This window comes from Oncorhynchus kisutch, linkage group LG15, assembly GCF_002021735.2.
Source record: "Oncorhynchus kisutch isolate 150728-3 linkage group LG15, Okis_V2, whole genome shotgun sequence".
Taxonomy (NCBI): Eukaryota; Metazoa; Chordata; class Actinopteri; order Salmoniformes; family Salmonidae; genus Oncorhynchus; species Oncorhynchus kisutch.
The window spans coordinates 88,435,144-88,453,161 of NC_034188.2; the positions used below are offsets into that span (position 1 = coordinate 88,435,144).

Sequence of the window (18,018 nt, forward strand, 5' to 3'; positions counted from 1 at the left end):
CGTGTGTGTGTGTGTATACACACATATACACATACATACATACATACATACATACATACATATATATATATATATATATATATATATATATATATATATATATATATATATATATATATATATATACACATACACACATACACAAGTTTGGTGTCACTTAGAAATGTCCTTGTTTTTGAAAGAAAAGCACATTTTTTCCATTAAAATAACATAAAATTGGTCAGAAATACAGTGTAGACATTGTTAATGTTGTAAATGACTATTGTAGCTGGAAACGGCTGATTTTTTATGGAATATCTACATAGGTGGACAGAGGATCATTATCAGCAACCATCACTCCTGTGTTCCAATGGCACATTGTCTTAGCTAATCCAAGTTTATGATTTTATAGCCCTCCGATCCAACAGGTCCCAGACATTTTTTTTCAACAGATTTGCCCATTCTTGCTGTGAGATGTTAACCCACTCTTCCACCAAGGCACCTGGAAGTTCCCGGACATTTATGGGGGGAATGGCCCTAGCCCTCACCCTCCGATCCAACAGCTCCCAGACGTGCTCAATGGGACTATTTGCTGGCCATGGCAGAACACTGACATTCCACGCATGGAACGAGCAGTATGACTGGTGGCATTGTCATGCTGAAGGGTCATGTCAGGATGAGCCTGCAGGAAGGGTACCACATGAGGGAGGAGGATGTCTTCCCTGTAACGCACAGCGTTGAGATTGCCTGCAATGACAACAAGCTCAGTCCGATGATGCTGTGACACAATGTCTCAGACCATGACGGACCCTCCCATCTCCAAATCGATTCCTCTCCAGAGTACAGGCCTCGGTGTAACGCTCATTCCTTTGACGATAACCGTGAATCCGACCATCACCCCTGGTGAGACAACACCGCGACTCGCCAGTGAAGAGCACTTTTTGCCTGTCCTGTCTGGTCCAGCGATGGTGGGTTTGTGCCCATAGGCAATGTTGTTGCCGGTGGTGTCTGGTGAGGACCTGCCTTACAACAGACCTGGATGCCCTCAGTCCAGCCTCTCTCAGACTATTGTGGACAGTCTGAGCACTGATGGGAGGGATTGTGCGTTTCTGGTGTAACTCGGGAAGTTGTTGTTGCCGAGTTTCCATTTAGTCTGTTATTCAGTAGTTTATGCTGCAAACAAATTGCTGTTTGTTCAGGGACAATAAAGCTTTATTGATTTGAATGTAATGTTATGATCAGGAGTTGGAGATGAGCTCGTGTCAGACAGAGAGTCTGGAGGAGGCGGGGTCAGCACTGAGTGACGAACAGAGCGTCATGAGCTCAGCCTACCAATCAGATCCCCTGCTCAGCGTTGCCCAGGGAACCGTGAGGAAGGCGGGCCGTCTGGCTGTCAAGAACTTCCTGGTTCACAAGAAGAACAAGAAGGTGGAGTCGGCCACCAGGAGGAAGTGGAAGAGCTACTGGGTCTGCCTCAAAGGTACATACCCTACAGTATATACTGTATCTATACACACTGCTATCTAACTATCTACTGTATCTATACACACTGCTATCTAACGCTTTACTTGGCATTATCACTCTTATTGTTATTATTACTATTATTAATATTATTATCACTCATTATTAGTATTACTGTTACTATTATTATTATTACATTATTATTAATGTTATTGTTATTATTCTTATCATTATTATTAGTATTACTACTACCATTATTATTATTGCTATTATTGCTCTTATTATTACGGTTATTACTTATTATTACTGTTATTACTATTATTATTACTGTTATTACAATTATTATTACTGTTATTACTATTATTATTACTGTTATTATTATTATTATTACTGTTATTGCTCTTATTATTACTGTTATTACTATTATTATTACTGTTATTACTATTATTATTATTACTATATTATTATTATTATTATTACTATTATACCCTGTTACTACTACTACTACTACTACTACTACTACTATACCCTGTTACTACTACTGCTGCTACTGTACCCTGTTACTACTACTACTACTACTACTACTACTATACCCTGTTACTACTACTGCTGCTACTGTACCCTGTTACTACTACTACTACTACTACTACTACTACTACTACTACTACTACTACTATTATACCCTGCTACTACTATTATACCATGTTACTACTATTATACCCTGCTACTACTACTACTACTGTCCCCTGTTACTACTATTATACCCTGTTATTACTACTATACCCTGTTACTACTACTATTACTACTATGCCCTGTTACTACTACTACTACTACTACTACTACTACTACTATACCCTGTTACGACTACTACTACTATTACTACTATACCCTGTTACTACTACAAATACTACTATCCCCTGTTACTACCACTATACCATGTTACTACTACTACTACTACTACTACTACTACCACTATACCCTGTTACTACTACTACTACTATTACTACTATATCCTGTTACTACTATTACTACTATACCCTATTACTACTATACCCTGTTACTACTACTATACCCTGTTACTACTACTACTATTACTACTATACCCTGTTACTACTACTACTACTACTACTACTACTACTATTACTACTATCCCCTGTTACTACTACTACTACTACTATACCCTGTTACTACTACTACTATTACTACTATACCCTGTTACTACTACTACTACTACTACTACTACTACTACTATTACTACTATCCCCCTTACTATTACTATTACTACTATACCCTGTTACTACTACTACTATACCCTGTTACTTCTACTACTATTACTACTATACCCTGTTACTACTACTATTACTACTATACCCTGTTACTACTACTATACCCTGTTACTACTACTACTATTACTACTATACCCTGTTACTACTACTATACCCTGTTACTACTACTACTACTACTACTACTACTATACCCTGTTACTACTACTATACCCTGTTACTACTACAAATACTACTATCCCCTGTTACTACCACTATACCCTGTTACTACTACTACTACTACTACCACTATACCCTGTTACTACTACTACTACTATTACTACTATATCCTGTTACTACTATTACTACTATACCCTATTACTACTATACCCTGTTACTACTACTATACCCTGTTACTACTACTACTATTACTACTATACCCTGTTACTACTACTACTACTACTACTATTACTACTATCCCCTGTTACTACTACTACTACTACTATACCCTGTTACTACTACTACTATTACTACTATACCCTGTTACTACTACTACTATTACTACTATACCCTGTTACTACTACTACTACTACTACTACTACTACTACTACTACTACTACTACTATTACTACTATCCCCTGTTACTACTACTATTACTACTATACCCTGTTACTACTACTACTATACCCTGTTACTTCTACTACTATTACTACTATACCCTGTTACTACTACTATTACTACTATACCCTGTTACTACTACTATACCCTGTTACTACTACTACTACTACTACTATACCCTGTTACTACTACTATACCCTGTTACTACTACTACTATTACTACTATACCATGTTACTACTACTATACCCTGTTACTACTACTACTATTACTACTATACCCTGTTACTACTACTACTATTACTACTATACCCTGTTAATACTACTACTACTATACCCTGTTACTACTGCTATAACCTGTTACTACTACTACTACTATACCCTGTTACTGCTACTATTACTACTATACTCTGTTACTACTATTACTACTATACCATGTTACTACTACTATACCATGTTACTACTACTATTACTACTATACCTTGTTACTACTACTACTACTATACTCTGTTACTACTACTACTACTACTACTACTACTATACCCTGTTACTACTATACCCTGTTACTACTACTACTATTACTGCTATACCCTGTTACTACTACTATACCCTGTTACTACTACTATTACTACTATACCTTGTTACTACTACTATTACTACTATACCGTGTTACTACTACTATTACTACTATACCGTGTTACTACTACTACTACTACTATACCCTGTTACTACTACTATTGCTACTATACCCTGTTACTACTACTATTACTACTATACCCTGTTACTACTACTATACCCTGTTACTACTACTATTACTACTATACCCTGTTACTACTACTATCCCCTGTTAGTACTACTATTACTACTATACCATGTTACTACTACTACTATCCCCTGTTACTACTACTATTACTGCTATACCCTGTTACTACGAATATACCCTGTTACTACTACTACTACTACTACTATACCATGTTACTATTGCTACTATACCCTGTTACTACTACTATTACTACTATACTATGTTACTACTACTACTACTACTACTACTATACCCTGTTACTACTACTATTACTACTATACCCAGTTACGACTACTACTATTACTACTACTATACCCTGTTACTACTACTATTACTACTATACCTCGTTACTACTACTACTATACCCTGTTACGACTACTACTATTACTACTATACTGTTACTACTACTACTACTACTATACCTTGTTACTACTATTATTACTACTATACCCTGTTACTACTACTACTATTGCTACTATACCCTGTTACTACTGCTACTACTACTATACCTTGTTACTACTACTACTACTATACCCTGTTACTACTACTATTACTACTATACCTTGTTACTACTACTACTACTACTACTACTACTACTACTACTATACCCTGTTACTACTACTATACCCTGTTACTACTACTACTACTATACCCTGTTACTACTACTACTACTACTACTATACCATGTTACTACTACTACTACTACTACTACTACTACTACTATCCCCTGTTACTACTACTATTACTGCTATACCCTGTTACTACGACTACTACTACTATACCATGTTACTACTACTATTACTACTATACCCTTTTACTACTACTACTACTACTACTACTACTACTACTACTACTACTACTACTATACCCTGTTACTACTACTACTACTACACCCTGTTACTACTACTACTATTCCTACTACACCCTGTTACTACTACTATTACTACTACTACTACTACTACTACTACTATACCCTGTTACTACTACTACTACTACTACTATACCCTGTTACTACTGCTACTACTACTATACCTTGTTACTACTACTACTACTATACCCTGTTACTACTACTATTACTACTATACCTTGTTACTACTACTACTACTACTACTACTACTACTACTACTATACCCTGTTACTACTACTATACCCTGTTACTACTACTACTACTATACCCTGTTACTACTACTACTACTACTACTATACCATGTACTACTACTACTACTACTACTACTACTACTACTACTATCCCCTGTTACTACTACTATTACTGCTATACCCTGTTACTACGACTACTACTACTATACCATGTTACTACTACTATTACTACTATACCCTTTTACTACTACTACTACTACTACTACTACTACTACTACTACTACTACTACTATACCCTGTTACTACTACTACTACTACACCCTGTTACTACTACTACTATTCCTACTACACCCTGTTACTACTACTATTACTACTACTACTACTACTACTACTACTATACCCTGTTACTACTACTACTACTACTACTATACCCTGTTACTACTACTATTACTACTATACCCTGTTACTACTACTACTATACCCTGTTACTACTACTGCTATTACTACTATACCATGTTACTACTACTACTATACCCTGTTACTACTACTACTACTACTATACCCTGTTACTACTACTACTATACCCTGTTACTACTACTGCTATTACTACTATACCCTGTTACTACTACTACTATACCTTGTTACTACTACTATCCCCTGTTACTATTACTACTATACCCTGTTACTACGATTATACCCTGTTACTACTACTACTACTATTACTACTATACCCTTTTACTACTGCTACTACTACTACTACTACTATTACTACTATCCCCTGTTACTACTACTACTATACCCTGTTACTACTACTACTATTACTACTATACCCTGTTACTACTACTACTACTACTACTACTACTATTACTACTATCCCCTGTTACTACTACTATTACTACTATACCCTGTTACTACTACTACTATACCCTGTTACTTCTACTACTATTACTACTATACCCTGTTACTACTACTATTACTACTATACCCTGTTACTACTACTATTACTACTATACCCTGTTACTACTACTATACCCTGTTACTACTACTACTACTACTATACCCTGTTACTACTACTACTATACCCTGTTACTACTACTACTATTACTACTATACCATGTTACTACTACTATACCCTGTTACTACTACTACTATTACTACTATACCCTGTTAATACTACTCCTACTATACCCTGTTACTACTGCTATAACCTGTTACTACTACTAATATACCCTGTTACTGCTACTATTACTACTATACTATGTTACTACTATTACTACTATACCCTGTTACTACTACTATACCATGTTACTACTACTATTACTACTATACCTTGTTACTACTACTACTACTATACTCTGTTACTACTACTACTACTACTACTATACCCTGTTACTACTACTATACCCTGTTACTACTACTACTATTACTGCTATACCCTGTTACTACTACTATACCCTGTTACTACTACTACTATTACTACTATACCATGTTACTACTACTATACCCTGTTACTACTACTACTATTACTACTATACCCTGTTAATACTACTCCTACTATACCCTGTTACTACTGCTATAACCTGTTACTACTACTACTATACCCTGTTACTGCTACTATTACTACTATACTATGTTACTACTATTACTACTATACCCTGTTACTACTACTATACCATGTTACTACTACTATTACTACTATACCTTGTTACTACTACTATTACTACTATACCGTGTTACTGCTACTACTACTACTATACCCTGTTACTACTACTATTGCTACTATACCCTGTTACTACTACTATTGCTACTATACCCTGTTACTACTACTATTACTACTATACCCTGTTACTACTACTATACCCTGTTACTACTACTATTACTACTATACCCTGTTACTACTACTATCCCCTGTTACTACTACTATACCCTGTTAGTACTACTATTACTACTATACCATGTTACTACTACTACTATCCCCTGTTACTACTACTATTACTGCTATACCCTGTTACTACGAATATACCCTGTTACTACTACTACTACTACTACTATACCATGTTACTATTGCTACTATACCCTGTTACTACTACTATTACTACTATACTATGTTACTACTACTACTATACCCTGTTAATACTACTATTACTACTATACCCAGTTACGACTACTACTATTACTACTATACTGTTACTACTACTATACCCTGTTACTACTACTATTACTACTATACCTCGTTACTACTACTACTATACCCTGTTACGACTACTACTATTACTACTATACTGTTACTACTACTACTACTACTATACCTTGTTACTACTATTATTACTACTATACCCTGTTACTACTACTACTATTGCTACTATACCCTGTTACTACTGCTACTACTACTATACCTTGTTACTACTACTACTACTATACCCTGTTACTACTACTATTACTACTATACCTTGTTACTACTACTACTACTACTACTACTACTACTACTATACCCTGTTACTACTACTATACCCTGTTACTACTACTACTACTATACCCTGTTACTACTACTACTACTACTACTACTATACCATGTTACTACTACTACTACTACTACTACTACTATCCCCTGTTACTACTACTATTACTGCTATACCCTGTTACTACGACTACTACTACTATACCATGTTACTACTACTATTACTACTATACTCTGTTACTACTACTACTACTATACCCTGTTACTACTACTACTACTACTACTACTACTACTACTACTACTATACCATGTTACTACTACTACTACTATACCCTGTTACTACTGCTACTACTACTATACCCTGTTACTACTGCTATACCCTGTTACTACTACTATCCCTTGTTACTACTACTACTATACCCTGTTACTACTACTACTACTACTACTACTACTACTACTACTACTATTACTACTATACCCTGTTACTACTACTACTACTACTACTACTACTACTATACCCTGTTACTACTACTACTACTACTACTACTACTACTACTACTACTACTACTATACCCTGTTACTACTACTACTAATACTACTACTATACCCTGTTACTACTACTATTACTACTATACCCTGTTACTACTACTACTATACCCTGTTACTACTACTGCTATTACTACTATACCCTGTTACTACTACTACTATACCCTGTTACTACTACTACTACTACTACTATACCCTGTTACTACTACTACTATACCCTGTTACTACTACTGCTATTACTACTATACCCTGTTACTACTACTACTATACCTTGTTACTACTACTATCCCCTGTTACTATTACTACTATACCCTGTTACTACGATTATACCCTGTTACTACTACTACTATTACTACTATACCCGGTTACTACTGCTACTACTACTACTATACCCTGTTACTACTACTACTATACCCTGTTACTACTACTACTACTACTATACCCTGTTACTACTACTGCTATTACTACTATACCCTGTTACTACTACTACTATACCTTGTTACTACTACTATCCCCTGTTACTATTACTACTATACCCTGTTACTACGATTATACCCTGTTACTACTACTACTATTACTACTATACCCGGTTACTACTGCTACTACTACTACTATACCCTGTTACTACTACTACTATACCCTGTTACTACTGCTATTACTACTATACCATGTTACTACTACTACTACTACTACTACTACTATACCCTGTTACTACTACTACTATTACTACTATACCCTGTTACTACTATACCCTGTTACTACTACTACTATTACTACTATCCCCTGTTACTACTACTGTTACTACTATACCTTGTTACTACTACTACTACTACTACTAGTACTATTGCTACTATACCCTGTTACTACTACTATTACTACTATACCCTGTTACTACGATTATTCCCTGTTACTACTACTACTACTACTACTACTATTACTACTATACCCTGTTACTACTACTACTACTACTACTACTACTACTACTACTACACCCTGTTACTACTATACCCTGTTACTACTATACCCTGTTACTACTATACCCTGTTACTACTACTACTATTACTACTATCCCCTGTTACTACTACTATTACTACTATACATTGTTACTACTACTACTACTACTATTGCTACTATACCCTGTTACTACTACTATTACTACTATACCCTGTTACTACGATTATACCCTGTTACTACTACTACTACTATTACTACTATACCCTGTTACTACCACTATACCCTGTTACTGCGACTATCCCCTGTTACTACGACTATACCCTGTTACTACGACTATACCCTGTTACTACTACTACTATTACTACTATACCCTGTTACTACTACTACTACTATCCCCTGTTATTACTACTATACCCTGTTACTACTACTACTATACCCTGTCCTTAGCCATACCCCGTTATATGCATACACACAGATGCTTTAAAAGATATTTCAGCAACACACAGCTTGTATTCAGTGAAGTACATTTGTATTTATTCACGCCCGTGTATATGTCCTGATACTGCCCGTTATCTCTAACACCTCTTGACTGTATGTGTTTCAAATCACATCCTATTCCCTATATAGTGCACTACAGGGCCTGGTCAAAAGTAGTGGACTCTATAGGGAGTAGTGTTCCATTTGGGACTAAATCTAAATATCACAGAGTAGGCCTTAAAACCCACTTGACTAGGTCACGTCAGCGTTCTAGAGTCACGTCAGCGTTCTAGAGTCACGTCAGCGTTCTGCTGATGCATGCTCCCTCCTGGAGAATCCAGGCCTGCACTACATACCGTTGGCCACTGGAGAGCAGAATTAAGTTGATTGAAAAAAAAGCAAGCTATTATTTATTTAATTGGTTGTGTTTTCTGCAGGGAAATGTCTCCTTGTAAGATATTTAAAGGAAGAAAGATTTTAGTTTCTAGAAATGGACATCACATTAAAGTGGCACTCCAGTCTCCTTTTCACCTCATTTAACACCTGACTGACTTCATAACAAAAGGCACATTTCAATAGGTGGGCCAGTTAAGTCTTGACTTGGCACAAGGGAGGGGGGGGGGGGGGGAGTTAGTTAGTTTAGTTCTCTACTGCTCCTCTGTTGTTCCTCAGGCAAAGGGGGAGGCGGATGACATCACCACTTCCCATCAGCCCAACTCCTTGAAGTCTGCAGTTGTCAAAAAAAAAACTATTTTCCTCCAAACATTTTATTTCATATTTTTTTTACCCTTGAGTGTGTACTTTACTGTATTTATACTATCACTTTTCAACAGGAAAGGTTCTAATATCACTGGAGGACATTTCTATTGATATTTATCAAATCAATGCATTTTGCGCTTTGAGACAACTGTTATAGGAAAAACGGCTATATACTAACATGTGATTGATTGATTGATCAATTGATGGTTTTGAGTAACTTCCTTTTCCCCCGTCTTCTCCCAGGATGCACTCTGTTCTTCTACGAGACAGACGGGCGGTCGGGGATCGACCACAACAGTGCTCCTAAACATGCGGTGTGGGCTGAGAACAGTATTGTCCAGGCCGTCCCTGAACACCCCAAGAAGGACTTTGTCTTCTGCCTCAGCAACTCTCTAGGAGATGCTTTTCTGTTCCAGGTAGGTGGTGTGTGTGTGTGTCCTTCCTTGGTCAGGGAGGCTGTGTCACCTCCACAATGGCACCTCTCTTGATCTTGAAGGAGTCGTTATGTGAATGAAAATGCCTCAATTGATCTCAAAATGGTCTGTTTATCTATCTTAGATGTACAGTGTTCTAATCTGATTGGTCATTCCTGTCTTCAGAGACCTGGTCGACTGTTTCTGTCTTCAGAGACCTGGTCGACTGTTTCTGTCTTCAGAGACCTGGTCGACTGTTTCTGTCTTCAGAGACCTGGTCGACTGTTTCTGTCTTCAGAGACCTGGTCGACTGTTTCTGTCTTCAGAGACCTGGTCGACTGTTTCTGTCTTCAGAGACCTGGTCGACTGTTTCTGTCTACTGTTTCTGTCTGTGTCTGTGTGATATTAGTTGAAGAGGTAGATTAGTGTTCAGTAAAGGACTCAATAACCATATGTTGGCAATGAAAATGCAGCTGTTGACAGTAAAGGTGTCTATGACCCAGAAGGTTAGCTCTTTGTTGACTGTCTCTGACGACCTCCCCTGTCCATTTAACCCTTGACCTCTAACCTCTGACCCCTGTAGTCCTGCAGCCAGACTGAGCTGGAGAACTGGATCACGGCCATCCACTCGGCGTGCGCGGCGGCCGTTGCCAGGCAGCATCACCGGGAGGACACGGTGCGTCTGTTGAGGGCGGAGATTAAGAAGCTGGAGCAGAAGATCGACATGGACGAGAAGATGAAGAAGATGGGAGACATGCAGCTCAGTGCTGTTACCGATACCAAGAAGAGGAAGACCATACTGGACCAGGTGAGAGAGAGGAAGACCATACTGGACCAGGTGAGAGAGAGGAAGACCATACTGGACCAGGTGAGAGAGAGGAAGACCATACTGGACCAGGTGAGAGAGAGGAAGACCATACTGGACCAGGTGAGTGTGTGTGTGAGCTTAGTTACCGATACCAAGAAGAGGAAGACCATACTGGACCAGGTGAGTGTGTGTGTGTGTGTGATCTTAGTTACCGATACCAAGAAGAGGAAGACCATACTGGACCAGGTGAGAGAGAGGAAGACCATACTGGACCAGGTGAGAGAGAGGAAGACCATACTGGACCAGGTGAGAGAGAGGAAGACCATACTGGACCAGGTGAGAGAGAGGAAGACCATCCTGGACCAGGTGAAAGTATAGGCTAGCGAATGTGATTTGAATTTTGAAATACAATAGTGTCTATTTGTATAATTTATTAAGCTGACGCAGACAGTTGAAGTCGGAAGTTTACATACACTTAGGGTGGAGTCATTAAAACTAGTTTACATACACTTAGGTTGGAGTCATTAACTAGTTTACATACACTTAGGTTGGAGTCATTAACTAGTTTACATACACTTAGGTTGGAGTCATTAAAACTAGTTTACATACACTTAGGTTGGAGTCATTAAAACTAGTTTACATACACTTAGGTTGGAGTCATTAACTAGTTTACATACACTTAGGTTGGAGTCATTAACTAGTTTACATACACTTAGGTTGGAGTCATTAAAACTAGTTTACATACACTTAGGTTGGAGTCATTAACTAGTTTACATACACTTAGGTTGGAGTCATTAACTAGTTTACATACACTTAGGTTGGAGTCATTAAAACTACTTTACATACACTTAGGTTGGAGTCATTAAAACTAGTTTACATACACTTAGGTTGGAGTCATTAAAACTAGTTTACATACACTTAGGTTGGAGTCATTAAAACTAGTTTACATACACTTAGGTTGGAGTCATTAAAACTACTTTACATACACTTAGGTTGGAGTCATTAAAACTAGTTTACATACACTTAGGTTGGAGTCATTAAAACTACTTTACATACACTTAGGTTGGAGTCATTAAAACTAGTTTACATACACTTAGGTTGGAGTCATTAAAACTACTTTACATACACTTAGGTTGGAGTCATTAAAACTACTTTACATACACTTAGGTTGGAGTCATTAAAACTAGTTTACATACACTTAGGTTGGAGTCATTAAAACTAGTTTACATACACTTAGGTTGGAGTCATTAAAACTAGTTTACATACACTTAGGTTGGAGTCATTAAAACTAGTTTACATACACTTAGGTTGGAGTCATTAACTAGTTTACATACACTTAGGTTGGAGTCATTAAAACTAGTTTACATACACTTAGGTTGGAGTCATTAAAACTAGTTTACATACACTTAGGTTGGAGTCATTAAAACTAGTTTACATACACTTAGGTTGGAGTCATTAAAACTAGTTTACATACACTTAGGTTGGAGTCATTAAAACTAGTTTACATACACTTAGGTTGGAGTCATTAAAACTAGTTTACATACACTTAGGTTGGAGTCATTAAAACTACTTTACATACACTTAGGTTGGAGTCATTAAAACTACTTTACATACACTTAGGTTGGAGTCATTAAAACTAGTTTACATACACTTAGGTTGGAGTCATTAAAACTAGTTTACATACACTTAGGTTGGAGTCATTAAAACTAGTTTACATACACTTAGGTTGGAGTCATTAAAACTAGTTTACATACACTTAGGTTGGAGTCATTAAAACTAGTTTACATACACTTAGGTTGGAGTCATTAAAACTAGTTTACATACACTTAGGTTGGAGTCATTAAAACTAGTTTACATACACTTAGGTTGGAGTCATTAAAACTAGTTTACATACACTTAGGTTGGAGTCATTAAAACTAGTTTACATACACTTAGGGTGGAGTCATTAAAACTAGTTTACATACACTTAGGGTGGAGTCATTAAAACTAGTTTACATACACTTAGGTTGGAGTCATTAAAACTAGTTTACATACACTTAGGTTGGAGTCATTAAAACTAGTTTACATACACTTAGGTTGGAGTCATTAAAACTAGTTTACATACACTTAGGTTGGAGTCATTAAAACTAGTTTACATACACTTAGGTTGGAGTCATTAAAACTAGTTTACATACACTTAGGTTGGAGTCATTAAAACTAGTTTACATACACTTAGGTTGGAGTCATTAAAACTAGTTTACATACACTTAGGTTGGAGTCATTAAAACTAGTTTACATACACTTAGGTTGGAGTCATTAAAACTAGTTTACATACACTTAGGTTGGAGTCATTAAAACTAGTTTTTCAACCACTCCACAAATTTCTTGTTAACAAGCTATAGTTTTGGCAAGTCGGTTAGGACATCTACTTTGTGCATGACACAAGTAATTTTTCCAACAATTGTTTACAGACAGATTATGTCACTTATAATTCACTGTATCACAATTCCAGGGGGTCAGAAGTTTACATACACTAAGTTGACTGCCTTTAAACAGCTTGGAATATTCCAGAAAATTATGTCATGGCTGTAGAAGCTTCTGATAGGCTAATTGATATAATTTGAGTCAATTGGAGGTGTACCTGTGGATGTATTTCAAGGCCTACCTTCAAACTCAGTGCCTCTTTGCCTGACATCATGGGAAAATCAAAAGAAATCAGCCAAGACCTCAGAAAAAGAAATGTAGACCTCCACAAGTCTGGTTCATCCTTGGGAGCAATTCCCAAATGCCTGGAAGTACCACGTTCATCTGTACAAACAACAGTACGCAAGTATAAACACCATGGGACCACGCAGCCGTCATACCGCTCAGGAAGGAGACGCATTCTGTCTCCTAGAGATGAACGTACTTTGGTGTGAAAAGTGCAAATCAATCCCAGAACAACAGCAAAGGACCTTGTGAAGATGCTGGAGGAAACAGGTACAAAAGTATCTATATCCACAGTAAAACCTATATCCTATATCGTCATAACCTGAAAGGCCGCTCAGCAAGGAAGAAGCCACTGCTTCAAAACCGCCATTAAAAAAGCTAGAATACGTTTTTTGTCCACATGGGGACAAAGATCGTATTTTTTTTTGAAATATCTTGTCTGATGAAACAAAAATATGGCCATAATGACAATTGCTATGTCTGGAGGAAAAAGGGGGAGGCTTGTAAGCCGAAGAACACCATCCCAACCGTGAAGCACGGGGGTGGCAGCATCATGTTGAGGGGGTGCTTAGCTGCAGGAGGGACTGGTGCACTTCACAAAATAGATGGCATCATGAGGGAGGAAATTATGTTGATCTATTATAACAACATCTCAAGACATCAGTCAGGAATTTAAGGCTTGGTTGCAAATGGGTCTTCCAAATGGACATTGACCCCAAGCATACTTGCAAAGTGGTGGCAAAATGTATTAAGGACAACAAAGTCAAGGTATTGGCGTGGCCATCACAAAGCCCTGACCTCAATCCTATAGAACATTTGTGGGCAGAACTGAAAAGGCATGTGTGAGCATGGAGGCCTACAAACCTGACTCAGTTACACCAGCTCTGTCATGAGGAATGGGCCAAAATTCACCCAACTCATTGTGGGAAGCTTGTGGAAGGCTACCAGAAACATTTGACCCAAGTTAAACTATTTAAAGGCAATACCTCATATGGTGGGGGTGGGGGGTGGGGGGTCATGAAGTTATAGCCCAGCAAGTGTCCTTCCGTTTGATCCAGATCCACTGGCTGCCTCTTTCAGCTGCTTGAGAAACTGCTCTGACGGTCTGCCGCAGAGCCTGTCCATGGATTCCAAGTTCTTTCAGCTACCTGATGGTGGAAGAAGCCACGAATCCTCTGCATCCCACTTCAACTGGCCAGACTTTTGCATTCCAGCCACGCTGAGTTGCGTCTGCTGCCAACTCTGTGTAACGCAGTTTCTTACGCTCGTAGGCCTCTTCAACAGAGTTTTCCCACGGGACTGTGAGCTCTATGATGTACACAGCCTTTCGTGAAGGGGACCAGAGTACCATGTCTGGCCTAAGGTTGGTAGAAGCAATCTCAGGTGGAAAAATTAGTTGCTGGCCAATATCGACAAGCATCTTCCAGTCCCGGGCCATGGCTAGGTGTCCAGTTTCTGGCTTCGTAGGAGGATACTTGGGCCTTTTCTGTCCCTCCCGGATGAATGTTGTTGTTCTGACGGGATTGCTTGTTTTTGGAGGTAATGAATTGGTTGCACTCCTCTTGGTCTCAAGTGCTGCAGCCAGGCTCTTGAGGACCTGATTGTGCCTCCAGGTGTAGTGGCCTTGTGAGAGGCTGGTCTTGCAACCTGTCATTATATGCCTGAGAGTCGCTGGAGCTGGGCAGAGGGGGCAGGTCCAGTCCTCGCCATACCATTGATGTAGGTGTTTTGGTGATGGAAGCACATCATAAACAGCTGTTATGATGAAGCTCATGTTGCTTGCCTCCATTTGCCAAAGCTCACTCCAGTTGATCTTTCTCCTCTCCAGGCCTTCCCACCGCGTCCATTGCCCTTGTTTAGCAAGAGAGACAGCCTTTCCACTTCTTGCAGTCTCCTCCTGTCTGCGCACCTCCTCGACCACCAGCTTCCTGCGTTCAGATGTTGTTGCCTTACGTTGGTTTGCTTGCTGCCAGGCCAAAGCCCCCTCTTTCATGCTGGATATTCCCCACAATGCCTTGGTGTCTCAGGGCTGATGTACTAATTGAATGTATGTAAACTTCTGATCCACTGGGTGGATGAAAGAAATAAAAGCTCAAATAAAGTGGTGATCCTAACTGACCTAAGACAGGGAATTATTACTAGGATTAAATGTCAGGAATTGTGAAAAAATGAGTTTAAATATATTTGACTAAGGTGTATGTACACTTCGTACTTCAACTGAACCTCCCCTTTTCTCTCCTCTGTTGCGTCAGTTAGGCTAAATGAGATGTTTTGTTGCGTCAGTTTAGGCTAAATGAGATATGTTTCGTTGTCCTTATCTTTATCATTCTAGTGACATGCTTTGAATAATACAGGACTAGAATTAGATGCAGAAGGCTTTTCACTTCTCTTCATAAAGATTGAATGGTTATGGTTCTGAATAAATAACAGCTGTAGTGTATATCCATCGTGCGGTTCGCTCCTTCTTTCGGTTGGCTGCTGCATTTAACGTTCGTCCAATAGGCTACTGGTAGAAGAAATGCAAAAAATTTCTAAAAGAATCCAGCAAGCTGTTCTAGTCTGTCTTATCCTGCATTCAGGTGTGGGTCTGTTGCGCATGAGACAGAGGCTATTAGTGTTATTATGCATAACCGTGGGGCCGTCTGTCCCCCTCCCCTCCCTGAAATGGTCTGTCTGTCCCCCTCCCCTCCCTGAGATGGGTCGTCTGTCCCCCTCCCCTCCCTGAGATGGGTCGTCTGTCCCCCTCCCCTCCCTGAGATGGGTCGTCTGTCCCCCTCCCCTCCATGAGATGGGTCGTCTGTCCCCCTCCCCTCCATGAGATGGGTCGTCTGTCCCCCTCCCCTCCCTGAGATGGTCTGTCTGTCTCCCTCCCTGAGATGGGCCGTCTGTCCCCCTCCCCTCCCTGAGATGGTCTGTCTGTCCCCCTCCCCTCCCTGAGATGGTCTGTCCCCCTCCCCTCCCTGAGATGGTCGGTCTGTCCCCCTCCCCTCCCTGAGATGGTCTGTCTGTCCCCCTCCCCTCCCTGAGATGGTCTGTCTGTCCCCCTCCCCTCCCTGAGATGGTCTGTCTGTCCCCCTCCCCTCCCTGAGATGGTCTGTCTGTCCCCCTCCCCTCCCTGAGATGGTCTGTCTGTCCCCCTCCCCTCCCTGAGATGGTCTGTCTGTCCCCCTCCCCTCCCTGAGATGGTCTGTCTGTCCCCCTCCCCTCCCTGAGATGGGTCGTCTGTCCCCCTCCCCTCCCTGAGATGGGTCGTCTGTCCCCCTCCCCTCCCTGAGATGGTCTGTCTGTCCCCCTCCCCTCCCTGAGATGGTCTGTCTGTCCCCCTCCCCTCCCTGAGATGGTCTGTCTGTCCCCCTCCCCTCCCTGAGATGGTCTGTCTGTCCCCCTCCCCTCCCTGAGATGGTCTGTCTGTCCCCCTCCCCTCCCTGAGATGGGTCACTGTCCCCCTCCCCTCCCTGAGATGGGTCGTCTGTCCCCCTCCCCTCCCTGAGATGGTCTGTCTGTCCCCCTCCCTGAGATGGGCCGTCTGTCCCCCTCCCCTCCCTGAGATGGTCTGTCTGTCCCCCTCCCCTCCCTGAGATGGTCTGTCCCCCTCCCCTCCCTGAGATGGTCTGTCTGTCCCCCTCCCTGAGATGGGTCGTCTGTCCCCCTCCCTGAGATGGGCCGTCTGTCCCACTCCCCTCCCTGAGATGGTCTGT

General features: G+C 39.8%; 1 protein-coding gene across 5 annotated transcripts in view; it reads left to right on the forward strand.

Moving 5' to 3' along the window:
* The window catches only part of LOC109885904 (T-lymphoma invasion and metastasis-inducing protein 1), a 202,976-nt gene that overhangs the window by 83,885 nt on the left and 101,073 nt on the right, over positions 1-18,018 (forward strand). For all 5 annotated transcript variants that reach the window (XM_031791258.1, XM_031791260.1, XM_031791261.1 and 2 more), the window contains 3 exons: positions 1,222-1,459; positions 10,655-10,827; positions 11,408-11,632. In XM_031791258.1, the coding sequence (XP_031647118.1) occupies positions 1,222-1,459; positions 10,655-10,827; positions 11,408-11,632 (636 nt within the window). The remainder of the gene's footprint in view (positions 1-1,221; positions 1,460-10,654; positions 10,828-11,407; positions 11,633-18,018) is intronic.